This window comes from Diadema antillarum, unplaced genomic scaffold, assembly GCF_040938485.1.
Source record: "Diadema antillarum isolate AM-2024a unplaced genomic scaffold, OU_Dant_1.0 seq00001659_RagTag, whole genome shotgun sequence".
NCBI lineage: Eukaryota > Metazoa > Echinodermata > Echinoidea > Diadematoida > Diadematidae > Diadema > Diadema antillarum.
In genome coordinates, this window is record NW_027272359.1 from 1,902,997 (window position 1) to 1,917,909 (window position 14,913).

Sequence of the window (14,913 nt, forward strand, 5' to 3'; positions counted from 1 at the left end):
ACTGCTATCCTGACGTTATCTGAATTTGATATGACTTTAGAAACCGAATTGTACCGTTATATAATTATTCAAACATTATGAAAGCATTACAACATACGATATACTCTGTTGTTGTTGTTTTTTACAGAATGCATAACTTCACAACAAGAATAAGAACACAAAAAGACAAAGCATTTGTTCACGAAAGAAATTTCAGATCATCTAAAATCTGCAGCTTTCGCTGACTTAAAACCGAAAAGAAAATGATTAATGGAAAACTATAAGCGGTAAGCCTCTCTTGTACCTCTGATCCCAGATAATTATGAATCGCAGCTCGTAAACAAAGTCACGCACGTCGTGTTCCTTTTTTCCTTTCTGAGTGACTTACCAGTACATCGTCTAGTAGGATGGATATAATTAAATCTCTCCGGTCAATTTATCGATTTGACCGAGATAAAAGAAAGGCAATGCAAGAAAACGGGGCCAAGTGTTCAATTATGGTGATTGCCCGAAATATACGGGGCCGGCAAGACCAGCCGGGCAATAAAACTCTTAATCGTCCGTAAGATGGCTCCAAGGCATGGCTACGACACTGTGCGGGGGAGGGGGGCTCTTCTGACCTCCTTAACTCTTCCGTTACCAGTGGTAGTTTTGATATCTCAAATGTCATCGGCATATTTAAAGGGATGGCTCAGTATTGGTTGAGGTGAGGATTAAAAGTCTTTAAATCAAGATACTTAGAAACCATTCCATGAAATGTTTAGGAGCATACAATTCTAAGAGAAATTCAAAGTTTATTTGATGAAAATCGGTTTTGAAATGGCCGAGATATCCAAGCCATCGTAATAAAAAGTGGGTCCCACCTTTTTTTAGGATTGCTTTGTTTTGGATATCGTGGCCATTTCAAAACCGATTTTCATCAAATAAACTTTGAATTCCTCTGAGAATTATATGCTCTTTCATGATTTATCAAGATTTCCCGTTATCTCAAAAAAATTATCATTAAAAAAATTGAAAACCTGAAGCCCCATACTCACCCGAAACTGCACCACCCCCTTAAGTTGTGGTACTGAAAGGTTTTATGTGGCAAAATTTTGCTCATGTACTTGATGGGACCATTATTTTCTCATGTTATTTGTGGGTGTTCTATCACTTACGCTTTCCTAGTTACTATAAGGTGGAAGGCACCAACGCAAAACATGATTGCCATTGAAGAAAAACAATGATAGACAATCTACTCCGTTAGTCCGTTTTTATTTCGTTGAAAGTTTTGAAGATACTGTATATGCATATGTATCTAGACAGAACTTGTTTACTGAGGTTCACTTAGATATCTTCTATCTCATAGCGATGTTGCACAGACGATAATAATACCATGAAGATTGAGTAAGCCATCTCTTCAATAGCATATTTCGTGAAGCGATATTTAGGAAAGACGTCATTCGGATGCAGTATTTTTGCTTGGCCATATCACACACACACGCACACACACACGCACACACATACACACACATATACACGTATATAGAAATCCCTTTTTTTTTTACTAGCCCTCTAACATATAATATAAGGTAATTGTAACATACATGTATTATCATGTTCCCTTCCAGTCTATGTCCCATTTTGCTAGTTATGAAAAGATCAAAACAAAAAAAGTTTGTGATTTTAGCGATTATTGCTGAATCACACACACACACTCACACACATACATACATACGAACGCGAACAATGACAAACGTACCCAATCTCTGAAGATGTTTGACATTTAATGTTCAATAATTATATCTACTATACATGCTTGAACATGGAAAAGAGTATAATTTTTATACTGATAGGTACAGTTGGCATCATAATCCTTTGTAGGGCGATTCAAACTGTTACATGCTTTATGACAACATTAAGATTCTATCCATGCCATTACATCAGCAAAACAAACTTCTCAGTTAAACAAGAACAACTTCACGTTGTAACATGACAATATTCCAGAAAGCAGAGAATTGTACATTACCCGTGTCTGTCCGCTAATTATTTACATATTTGCAAACACAAAATAGTGATAAGTACTCTTACAGAATATGACATTTGAGGTACAACTTACTGTACAAGATCTGTAGTAATTTGAATACCAGTACCTGAGTTGAGAACGCCAATTTGATGAAAACAAAAGTGAATTCAAAATTAAGATTTTGTCGATCATACTGATGAGATTGACAATGATGATGACTTTGTATCTCTTGTTGACAGTAATTCTTTTTTTTTACACATTTATCGAGATTCCAGACGTGATAATCCTATATACCTTTAAAGCGTTTGTAATTTATGAAGTCTGCAACTTTCGTTGACTTAGATACATCCAGAAAGTTTTTTTTTCTTGAAAACGATATTCTTTCTGGAAATGCAGAATAATGTTGTGAATTCATGCATAAAAATCACGCCGTCACAAATCCAGAAAGTTAGAAATTGTAACCATGTCAGACCTTAATGATCCATCTCACTGTCTAAAGCACGGATACAGTACTAAGTATCGTTTCCCTTTGGTTTCTCCAACAGAAGGTTTCCTCTAGTCGTCCGCGATGCTGTATTACACAAATCAGATGTTCGTTTTTCAAGTTTTTTTTTTCATTCTGCGTTATATAATCCAGATCACAACCTGTTTAATTTACCCTGCTGCCACGTAATATCGACATCCTGGCTGCGAATACATGAAGGTGGTAACTGCTCCCATCAGCTGGCATTGGCCCCCTTCGATGAAGTTGAACGAGAAACACCCCGTCTCCTTGCTGCACGCCGCCCCGCACGAAATGGGGTTCTTGACGGAGCTCAGCGCCAGGAAGGGAGGACCCAGGTTGCACAGATCAGCAGGTGTGTTTGTGACGTAGGTCTGGGCGAAAGACCTACCCACATGTCCACTTGCGGGCACTTTGTAGAAGAATGTGTGGATTTAAGTATTAATGATCAAATTCATGTGAACTTTCTGCAAACAATACCTTATCAGGAACTGCTTCCCTGTCCAGGAACCAACAGAAAAACAAACTGTCCACGCAAGGAAGAAAAGCGTTTTCGTCTCACCCGGGTCAACATCACACGTGTAGGTACCAATCAGTCGATTTCATCTAATAAAGGTGTTTTTCTGCTGTTTTTCTGCCTTTTGTCCCTTTTCTTTACTTTTTTGTTGTTGCTTGCATGAGCAACTGCAATGGATGACTCGAAGTTAGTTCAATCGTACATATATTCTGTCTTTTTTCCGTTTATATAAAATCCACGCTCACAGTTAAAAAAGTAACGATGGAGAGCTAAGTTTCCGTTTTAAATTGATGTAAATACAAAAAAGAATTAAAGATAAAACAAAATACCCACGATTTCAACATGCTATAAAAATTCTATCATGTACAAAATTTAATCAGCTTAAAAGCTTTCTCTATCTCTCACTCTCTTGCTTAATATCATATGTAGTTATTAGTTTCATCATTGTTATCACTATTATTATTAGGCCCTATTATTATTGCTGTTACACGTATCATCATTATCATCATTATCATTATCATTATCATTTCATCATCGTCATCATCATTATCATTGTGTACATTCAGTGAAAGAGAGGGGGAGAGGAAGAGCTTCGATATAAATCATATTATATTAGTTTTTGTCCCAAAATGCCTTCCGGCATCATCCCACTTACTCTCGCAGATAGCAACCCTGGAGGCTGATGGCTTCTCCTGTCGCCAGCTCTCGACCGGTGACTCGACACTCATGGACGCTGGGTTCAGTTTGTGCGCGGACTTGGTCGGGTCGGGATTCCCGCTGGCCCAGTCTTTGTAAAGAAGGATTGACAGAAGGTTGGAAGTTGTAGGAAAGAAAACGTCGAAATTTTATCCTTGTGATTTTATAGCTACAAGAAGGAAATTCGACATTTTTTTTTAACATAACAATCATTTTTCTTCAGAAAAGACTGGGATTATGGATATTTGTGAAAATCCGTGTAAAGCATGTTTGCAGATACGGAAAACCTAAACGGACTTCGCATGTAACGTTTTTCGAAGCCAAGAAGTTGACCAGACTTTGGAGAGAACAGTTAGCCGTCTGCATTTTTTTTTTTTGTGTGTTAGAATAAAGCAACAACTACAACTCTTGCCATTCCCTAGTTAGGCACAGACAACTGAAGTTCGAGATCTATTTATTCACATTAGGATGTATCGCCTTGGAGTCGGAAAGCTTGAGGGTGGAGAACTTCATCGTTGATAAGTACTTGAATCCTTCCTGTTGTGTCAATAAGCCAGTTCGTAGTTCCACCTCGACCATGAGCAGAAAATATTCATTGTTTTACCAACATGGTTGCTAGTTTTTAGATTCACTGAGATAAGCATCTGTCGTATTATAAATATTATACGACAGATATTATATCATATTTTATTCATAAAATCTTTATAAATCGTGCTTGCCAGCATATCTAACTCACAGTAAGCCTGGTATACTTGGCAATTACGAAAAAAAAAGTTTGTTAATGCATTCAATGCAAAACAATGAAATGGATGCTTCTCCGACGGTTGGTTGTCAAACTATTCTTGTCACCTGGTCTATTCAAGTTAAATTCTTTGTTTGAACGCAATTCTATATAAAAAAAAAAAAATTGTTGTTACGTCGTGCAAGCTTATATTCGCATTATGTCACACTAAAGATGAGTGAAATGCCTCACCAAGTGAGAAAAAGGAAAGAATAGAAGGATACTTCGTACCAATTTGGATACTTCGTATCAATGTGCAAGTAAGATGATTATGAACTGGCTTATTGGATCTCAATGAGTATACTGCAGGTAAAATTCGGTCTGAAGAAAATGGCTGGAGAGAGAATCATGAGGGAGAGAGACTTACTCTGGTAGGCCAAGTTCTCGTTCTCGCTGTAGCACCTAAATGTGGTACTGCTGTCTGTGTCGGAACATCCGATCCAGGCCTTAAAGTTGTCTCCCTGGTCCAGCAAGTCGATGTAAAACAAAGTCCGCATCAACCACTCTTCCTGAAGTGAAGATGGAACGAAGAGGTAGGCGCCCCCACCGATAGCCTGGCATGTATTGCGAGCCACGGTCCACTTCATGATGGCACCGCTTGACAGTAGCTTGTAACAGCGTTCGGAGTCAATTGACTCATGCGACCAACCAGATGGACAGGTATATGTGACTAGATGGAGTGAAATTGATAAATGGCTAAATGCATGAATGGATGAATAAGTGGACAAATAGATACATAATCAAAAGGAAAGAAATTATTTCTAAGGGACCACAACCGAGACGATACCATCAGTGTCAACTGAGTGCCCTGTATACGTATGGACGTAATGGAGAACCATTGTATAAACATGCATGTAGGTCTAACGCTTTTAGCGGTCTAGTGTAAAGGAGAAAGGTTTGTGATGGGGTAGTTGGGATTCAGTGCTCTAAGGCAGATGAGCAATCTGATATGATGTCTTCATTTCATTGAATAATCATTCTATACTGTATTAAGTGTGATTGTTTATGTTAAGGCCCTTTAAGAATATGAGGACAGGTGCATTCCATCCTGTGTGCAGAAGGCGCCAACAAAGGACACACGTCAAACTCTTTTGTGGATGCAAGCACCAATTTTACACCCCCGTGTTGAAAAGAAACACTGAAGACAAAAATGTTTTGCTCAAGGCATATGATATAGCCAGGCGTTGAACCAGAGTCGTCTGCTATACCAGATGCACCAAGCTGTAAGGTAGGAAGTGCACCGTCTCTCGTAAATTACCCTTTCGCGTCATGTTCCAGCGTGAGTATTGAAATAGAGACAGTAATGCGTCGAATATAATGGTAGAAAGCTCTGCGAAAACGCACTTAGAATTTGAAAAGGGATAAAATTTTCCATATTTCATTAATTTTCATAAATCATTCGCGTTATCATTCAAATCGACAGAGGCGAGCATTTTCATCACATCACAAGTCTTTCATTGTTTGTCATCGACTTGTACATAATCTATAAATGTCTTATCTTATCATTATTAACATGAAATCAATAAGAACAAGTTGTATCTTTGGGAGCATATCATGCTTATCTTGTAGTAATCCAGCATAAACATAGTTTTGTTTATCATTTGTTAATCTGCGTGTAAAACCAATGGTAGAGTTGTGAGTTGGTGACGTCATCGTCTCTTCTAATCTGCCAGTGTCTTTGTGAAATCATCGCTATTCAGTAAAAACATACAATGCAAATTTGAAAGCCAATGAATTTCTCTCATAATATCCGACACTATCTACAAGTGCATTTATCATTCTATTCGTCTGATTTCACTTCATAAGTTCGTCACCTTGGATATGGCGTATCATAGAACGTCAACAACTCCTCACATTATCCCCTTTGAAATGATCAGCAATCGGAAACGAAATCTGAAACATGTGTCTGAACAACTTTCAGGAGTTATTTTATTTCATTTCATCTTATCTTATCTTATTTTATTTCATTTCATTTCATTTATTTTATTTTATTTTATCTTATTTTATCTTATTTTATTTTATATTATTTTATATTATTTTATTTTATTTTATTTTATTTTATTTTATCTTATTTTATTTTATTTTATTTTATTTATTTTATATTATTTTATTTTATTTTATTTTATTTTATTTTATTTTATTTTATTTTATTTTGTTTTATTTTATTTTATTCTATTCTATTCTATTCTATTCTATTCTATTCTATTCTATTCTATTCTATTCTATTTATTGGTTCCTGCATGATCGTTGTACATGCGAAGACATGTACATGATTATATACATACATAATATACATGTAAGTTTTTTTACAAAGTGGTTTTGTCTTCACTGATTTTACAATGTGTAACAAAACGTATCAGCTACACAATAAATACGATACAATGATAGAAGATAGAAGAAAGGGAAAAAGGAATGAAGAGGTCTGTTTGCTTTACTTAAGGTTTACACAAAGTTATATCACCTGGATTCTAGTTTGCAGACTCATCCATCAGTTCTTCACCATTTTTTTTAATTTGAGTTGACTCATAGCCTCCTCTGTTTCGTTTTGTTTGTTTTGGTTTTTGTGCTGTAGTATAAGTTCATCTGAAGCGTAGAATCGTCATTCCATCTCTTTTGAAATGCTTGAATTACGAAAATATTCGTTGCTACCATAAACGTCTGATACTAATTCATATTTAACTGACCTTATGCCATGACATGTAATATTGAGACGAGTGTTGTATACATTGTATCATTCCATTCATGCACGTGCCTGCAAAAAGCCGGAATCTTACATTACTATAATGTGTGTGTGTGTGGGGGGGGGGGGGGGGGGGTATGCTAATACACACCTGGCGAGTGACACAAAACATCAATAATAATCATAGAATTCAACAGCTGTTAGCAAGTGATTGACTCCTTATACTTTTTACAATAATAGGCCTATAAGAACTATTGAGCTTGTTTTTAGGTAACTGCTGTGACACGCCAATAATGAAGCTGCAAGAATATAGTGGCATAATCATGTTTTACACCAATTTTTAATGGTGACAATAATGCTAGGAAAGGAGAGAAATGCATGGCGTGTGGGGTGTGATACGACTGATAAAATCATTTTGAGACGTTCACTCATCAGTGCTGGCCTTTTCTATCGATTCGACTGCAACGGATGACACAATGTTAGAAGCATGGCGCTCGATCCCGCCCAACGGAGAGACATCTTTAAAATCCCAACCATACTCACTTGTTCCCCCGCAGACATTCGGAGCAATGAGAGCCACGACACCAAGAAGGAGCTTCGAAGACAGACTCGTGGCTCTCGAAGGCGACATCGTGTCTGTCGACAATTGAGAGGCGACTTTCCAAGAATCCACTTCCAAAATTACCAAAACGCTGTCCCCGCTATCTTCCGCTGTCACGCGCTCGAAATAATGTTGTCCTTTTTTTCTGGAAGATGCTCTCTGTTGGAAGAGCTGGCAGCTCAGCCAAAATCTGTCTTACAAAATTAGCACGCCTTTGAAGATAAACTCCTTTCTGCTTTGGAAGAGTTCATGCGTTAACATTTCTGCCAAAAGGGAGTACCAGATGTATGCTCAGCCCAAAATGACTGAAATATTGAGAGAAAAAAGACGTTCGAACCGAACACCACACTGGATATTCAGGAAACGGCTCACTTCATAGGCTAAAGTTATGCCATACCGTGGATGGGTGATTCGGTTAACTTCTGATACATTTGCACATATTCCGACGACTTTAGAGTCCAACAAGACTTTCAGCTTTTAATTGAATTCAAACGCACAGTTTTCATTATGAGAAGCTTTGAAAAGTTTTGTCTCTATACACTGCGTCATTTATAGATCAGAGCATCATAAGATAATTCACGTGGTGCAGCGATCCATATCTCTTCCCGAATCACTTAGCCAACACAATGTGAGAAGGAATGCAGAAAATAATATGAGGCCTCGAATTCCCAATCTCATATACAACATCAAGTCCACATGTTAAGCCAAAATATCGATAGAATCGGTATTAAACATAATTATGGCCTGCATCATTGAAAAGTCTCTGAACGTAAAATCGCAAGGGTGAAAAACATGGAAATACCGCCAGGGAAGAAAGTGATTAAACAGTGAGCGAATTTGGCACCAAAGTCGAGCTGTGGTGTGCTCCTTCTCCGGTACACAGAGCAGAACCAAAGGAAAAGAATAACGAACAAGAGCGGAAATTTGATACGATGACGGAAGTGCATGGGAACGCCGCTCGTATCTATACCTGCCCGGTAATGAACAATGAGAGTCAGAGAATAGGGAAGAGAGGGAGAGAGAGCAAGAAATGAACGGTGACGTCTCTTCGTTCTGTTCAATTATTGTCGTATATTAGCCGAGTGGTGGCGCGTGCCTATAAATGCGATTTTTCAATAGTCGAAACAATATTTGGTAGGCGCTTTAAATAAAATGTGGTAATGGAAATTATTTAATGAGCCATTGACGTGGACTCAAAGAAAGCACAATGGAGGTAAGCCTATTATAGGCCCCATCGTCATTAGTCAAGCTGCTGAATGCTTTTCTAATAATAATCATTAACATTTAATGATACGCGCTATTTTTTTTCTCGAATCTATGCTAAGACAGTTAGATACGAAAAAAAAAATCACACCATGTGCATCTCTCTTTGCTGAGAAACGTATTGATCAGGTTTCCAGTGTTGTGTAGGTATTTTCCCTCAAAGAGACAGTAGTCCCTGTTTTACAGTCAACCTCGCCGCACTGAAAAAAAGTAACAGAAATAAAATCTGTTAAGTCGAAGGACAGACTAGTACACAAACATGTGTTAATTATACTGTGTAATTCGAAATTTACGTATAAATTCGAATGATTTATTTTTTAGTCCCTTTGGATTAAACTTTGGCAAAGTTCAAGTTCAAGTCTATTTCTATTTTCCTCCATTTCAACATATCAATAACATAACATTATACCCACAATGTACATGAAAGTATATCAAAAATTATCGATATAATGAATAAAAAAAGGAGTATCCATTATGCTTTTCAATGGGATTGCAGATACAGGCATTAGGTGGATAAATGAATCGGAGGATTGAGACGGGGGACCCACAAAAAAACGAAGCTTGTCAGATTGTGGGTCCCACCAGTTACAATATACAATGTACATACATAAAAAAACTAAAGAAATGTGTGGTCTCCAAAACTCATGACAAACAATCATGTTACAGGACAGACACAATGTGAGCTAAGACACACCGAAGTACGAACAAGAACACTACAAACGCATGGACTGGTGTCGATTGCTGCCCATTTTCCCGATATAGGTTCGGTGATGATAGATCATGATTTCCGAAAATTAGAATCTTGACCCGGTTTCGAGATTGAAGATTTATGCAGACTGTTTGCACATTACTGATGACCTACAATACTGAACCTGGCCTTGGGTGGGCTTATCGATGTACTATATCTCTCATAGATCGATCGAAGTTAATTAATCAAGAAGCGCGATAGATTTATTACATTGTATATGCACCAGATTGAGGCATCAGTGATGCTGAGAATAAATGATAAAGCTTATTTTGCAATCACCATTGCTTGTCAGTAACGACAGAACCGTAACGTGAATTTATGGACAAATCTAAACAATTCAGATGTCCATTATTACTGTTCAGTGAACGGTGATAAATCGCACTGTGTGATTAAACTAACTGACGTATTGCGACCACCAAAAATATCTATACCGGCCAAAGACCAGTAACTCATGTAGCAGAAGAGCGTTTTAGCAATTTGTCCGTAAAAGTCATAAGACTGCCTGGGCCTATTGAATGTACCCATGCTTCCGCAGGGATTTATGTAAAATGTGGCGTCGATATATCAATATTTGCTTAAATCATAAACCTCGTTGTTGCTAGCTTCAGCACGACTTTACAATCGTGCTCACAGTCCTTGGCTTGGGCGGCAAAAGGGAGAATTTCTCCCTGGCTCGTCATTTGCAGCGACTCGTGTCGAGCGTTTAATTAATGACAGTGAGAGTATATTTACGAACTGACCGAGGCAAAGGATGCAATCAAATGAGACGTAAATGGAATAATCGACTCCAAAAGATTCCAGGTCTGAGATTTGGAATGACCTTGTGTGTCGTGGGATGCTAATCGCCCATTCATCAATCGATGATCACGCAATTTTTTTTTTTTTTTTTTTTTGGGGGGGGGGGGGGAAGAAAAAGTAAGAAAAGTAACATGAGCAATCCAGCAATTAAAATCTACGTTATGAGGTAGGTTGTATAATTGTATTAAAAAATATATTGTGAAAGAATAGACGTATAAGACACGTCTGGCTCTACCGGATGATGTATCAATTAATAAGTAGAGGATAATAAATGTGTACGGAATTTTTGTTTCCTATGAATGGCTCATGAACACTTTTCGCGTTCACTGAGTCTTAGCCATCACCATCCAATCCAATGTCCATACAAACTTTGCTTAAAAGTTGTTGTCGTTTTCATGCTTCTGTCGTGTATCTGCCGTGCCCCTGTCGTCACTGTACGAGAGCTATATAAGGATGGGGGAAGCTGTGAAGTGGTAAGTTGGTGTAACGGCAGCCGCAGCAAGAGAAAGACGCCAGACTCCAGCAGCAGCACCCGATGGATTCGAACCCGGGTCCCTTCAGCAAAGATGCATCCTAATCACTGCAGTCTCAGCATTATTGTTATATATCTTGGGTTGCACTATTGTCGTCTGTTTCAACATTTTTATGGAGGTTAGAGGAGAAGGAGCAGCATTGTGAGTTGGAAATTTGATTCTGCTCAGAGATTGACCTCCCCCCCCCCCCAAAAAAAAAGGAAGAAGAAAAATTACTTCAGGAAGCTAAAGCGAAAGACGTAAGAGAACCATTCCCCCTCCTCATTTTAAAGTGCATCGTTTTTTAGTAAAATACAAACAAAAAACAAACAAACAAACAAAAATGAATTCTACCTGTATTTGATGTTGAATTCAGTTTTGATAGCAGTCTTTGGACTCATTTCACGAAGCAAATTTCATAACAGTATAATATTGATAACACAGGAGTATATTAATGTGAATCGATGGCATTGCCTAACCTAAAACCACACCGTTAAATCGCGTATCGAATTTTCACCGATCCACTCAAACCTGTCGAAAATTATGTACAATGCTGTAATCTGAAATGTATTGACTTATACTTTCCCAACATAAACTTTGCTAGAAAATAGAATCCAAGCAATTGCTTTTCCTGAATTTGCATTTATTTCCAAGCTTTTTCTCAATGATCTAAATGGGTGTGAACACTATATCAGAACGAAAACATATGGCCATCATTCATTCAAATTGCAGAGATAAATGCATTTTATGACAACCTTATGTACGGAGTAGGCCTATAAATTCTCAGAGTCTGACATTGGCAGTCTGTCAATTGAGCAATGCGGTGCTAGTACAAAATTATCCAGGACGCCCTCATCACCACAGTCATACGCTCTATACAACGGAGAGTTATCAGGCGTTTGGTATTCGTGATTTGTTTGTTTGTTTGCTTGCTTGCTTGCTTGGTTATAATTGTCATTTACCCTTTATTCCTCTTGAGTTATCTCAGATGTGTTATCTTACTCTTTTGCACAACAACAATATTTACTGTTATTGAACTCAAGTGAGCATGCCTACATTCCAGCAGGAACTGATTTCTTTATAATCGTATATGTTATTTTAACAAAATAATGCCATTGTACTGATCATGATGATAATAATGAGGAAATTAATAACACGAGACAAAGAGAAAGAAGATGGATGTGAGCTATAACTGAGGAAGGAAACAGAAATATCAAATTCATGAAATTTTCCGGGGGAAAAAAATTGAATGATTTTTTAAGTTATTAATTGATGAAGAACCCGTAGATTTTATGACGCAGAATCAATGAGATTGGATATAATGATAATAATGATGATAGAAAATTACGATCATGATAATGTTGATAATGATAATTCACAGTAATTATCAAGAGCTTGAAATTAAAATGTCTCTAAGGGTTGAAAAGGAAGAAAGCAAAATTTCAGAACGTTCAGACAACCTTATACCAGCTGTACATGCTCATGCATGAGACTACTTGAACAAACAGGCTATTTTTTTTTAACACAGCCGCCTGTTGAGTCAGTTTATTTTATACATTCAGGTAGACTATTCCACAGCCACAAGGATGCTGACACACGTGTTGGTTTGTTTTTGATGAGTTGTTCTGACTTAACTGTCTGGAGTTTTATATGACGAAGAATATGAATCGTCACTTTGTATAGCTATCAGTGTGTGTTTGCGACGCCCGGGCGCGCCCGCCCGACCCGTGTATTGTATGACGTGTTTACCTGTCCGTGTCGTATCGCAATGCATACGAGCCACTGAAGTAAAAATGTACATGGAAAGCATATACACACAAAGAAAATGGCACTATCCGCTGCCATTTCGATTTATAATCATTGTGAAACTTTAATCTAAATTGCAATTGCAGTAATTGTTTACAGTAATTAAGTAGTTAAAAAAATTGCATACAAGCTGTATAAAGGGCAGGTTATTCACTGAACGAAAATGGCAGACTTTTAGCGCTCGCTCTGTTACTCAGCTTTCTGTGTTTGCGTCGTTGCTTCCATTCAAAGTTCTACTTCAGTGGTTCGCGCAATCGACCCCGACGTCAAAATGTACACGTCATCGCAGGTGCGTGAACTCAGACTGCGTGTTAGTCGTTTCGCTTCATACCCTATATAAATCTGGCTCGCTCTTCACGGTTGTGGTTCATTCAGACTGCAAGCTTGTGAGTGGAGGCTGAATGCCCGACTTTATTGTCAGCATCGGAGAAGCAGCGGGTAGACTATGAGAGAGTTGGCACAATAGTGGCACGTTTAGTAACTTCTTGAAAATCATCCGTTGTAAAATTTCATGGTGGACAGTAATATCAACCGTTCTCCCGAATACATGCACACCCATATCCTCTTCTTTGTTAATCGCTGGAAATAAACGGTAAGTGAGACTTTTTTTTTGCTTCTATTTGTTAGAGGCTATCATATTTCCGCCAACGGAGGGTAGGAAAGAGAATCGAAATTTTGTCATGCAAGGATTGACTCTCAGTATACTGATAATAAATATTTCGACGGGGAAATGAGACAAAATATGCATTGAATGACTACAATATTTAATAGGGCTTATATATTAACATTTACTCAAAGCGATATCTTGTTACACAGGTAATGAACAAAAATATCTGCCATCAGTGCTATTGTGATGATGATGATCCATGACTTGTTCAATTATCATCTTAATTGCCATATCACTATTATTATCGACAATATTATTATCATTATTATCCTCATCATCATTTTGTGCTGTTTTCTTTATGAAATGTTTTATGATTATTCGCATTCATTTTTTAGAGTAATGGTAGTCTGTTCGGATTTTAATAAATTGGTGTTTTTCTGCTGCCATTTAAGCTTTCTTTCTTTCATTCTTTCTTTCTTTTTGTGTGTGTTGTATACTGTCAATGATAAAGCAGTCGACATGAATGGTATCCTTTTGCGGGTAAGGCCCATGATATAGGCCTTACCAGCAAAAGGGTACCATTATACTATTATCTAGACCGTGGCTTTGACATTTGGAACTATTGACTGCGTGTGAGTCCATTAGAAGTAGAACTTTCACGATTGTTTCCATTTACATTTCTCTCAACAGTCACAATGAAGACAACAACGATTTGCAGGCACACTCCTCAACTCGAGTGCCCCATCTGTCTCACCGTCACCTTGGAAACGGTGACTCTGTCGTGCTCCCACGTGTTTTGCGATGGTTGCATCGTGCGTATACTGCAGTCACAACCTGACACGACACGACTGCCTTGCCCTATGTGCAGACAAGTGACATTCGTGCCCCGTGAAGAATTGACAAGCTTTGGAGCTTCTCCTACAGCCCGTGATGATGCTTGTATTAAAAGCTGTCAGCTTCTGATGGCTGATTGTGAAAGCTCCGATTATGTCTCGAGTGAAGACAATCGCCGGAACTACGCAATGCTCCAAAGGTCTTTGAGTAACTTCAGGATTTCTCTCACAGATAAATACATGGGACATGCCTGGTCTCTGGGAAGGCGCCCGTTTTGCACCTTGCATCCGGATGAGTTGGTGGAGTGCTTTTGTACAGACTGTCAATACTCTGTCTGCTTCCGATGTGGAGTCCTGGGTCACGTGCAAGAAGGACATCATGTGGTGGATGCAGCATGGAGGAATTATGATAGACTGGTTCCTGAACGCATCTCAGACTTAAGCCATTTCGCATCAGATGAAAAACCGGTGGAGAAACCAATCATGGAGGACTACGTTCATGTCATCAACGAACAGCGAAAGTCGTGGAAGAGGTCATCCCCAAGAACAACAGAAGACAATACAGACAATGCTCATGAAGATTCA

The 14,913-nt window shown here is 38.2% G+C and overlaps 1 protein-coding gene across 1 annotated transcript; it reads right to left on the reverse strand.

The window, feature by feature from the left end:
- Positions 1–2,638: 2,638 nt before the first annotated feature.
- Positions 2,639–7,791, reverse strand: LOC139711449 (uncharacterized). The gene is made up of 4 exons (XM_071623331.1): positions 7,704–7,791; positions 4,848–5,150; positions 3,659–3,790; positions 2,639–2,898 (listed from the first exon to the last, which is right to left on the reverse strand). The coding sequence occupies exons 1-4, from the start codon at positions 7,789–7,791 to the stop codon at positions 2,639–2,641; spliced, it is 783 nt and encodes a 260-aa protein (XP_071479432.1).
- Between the last annotated feature and the right edge of the window lie 7,122 nt (positions 7,792–14,913).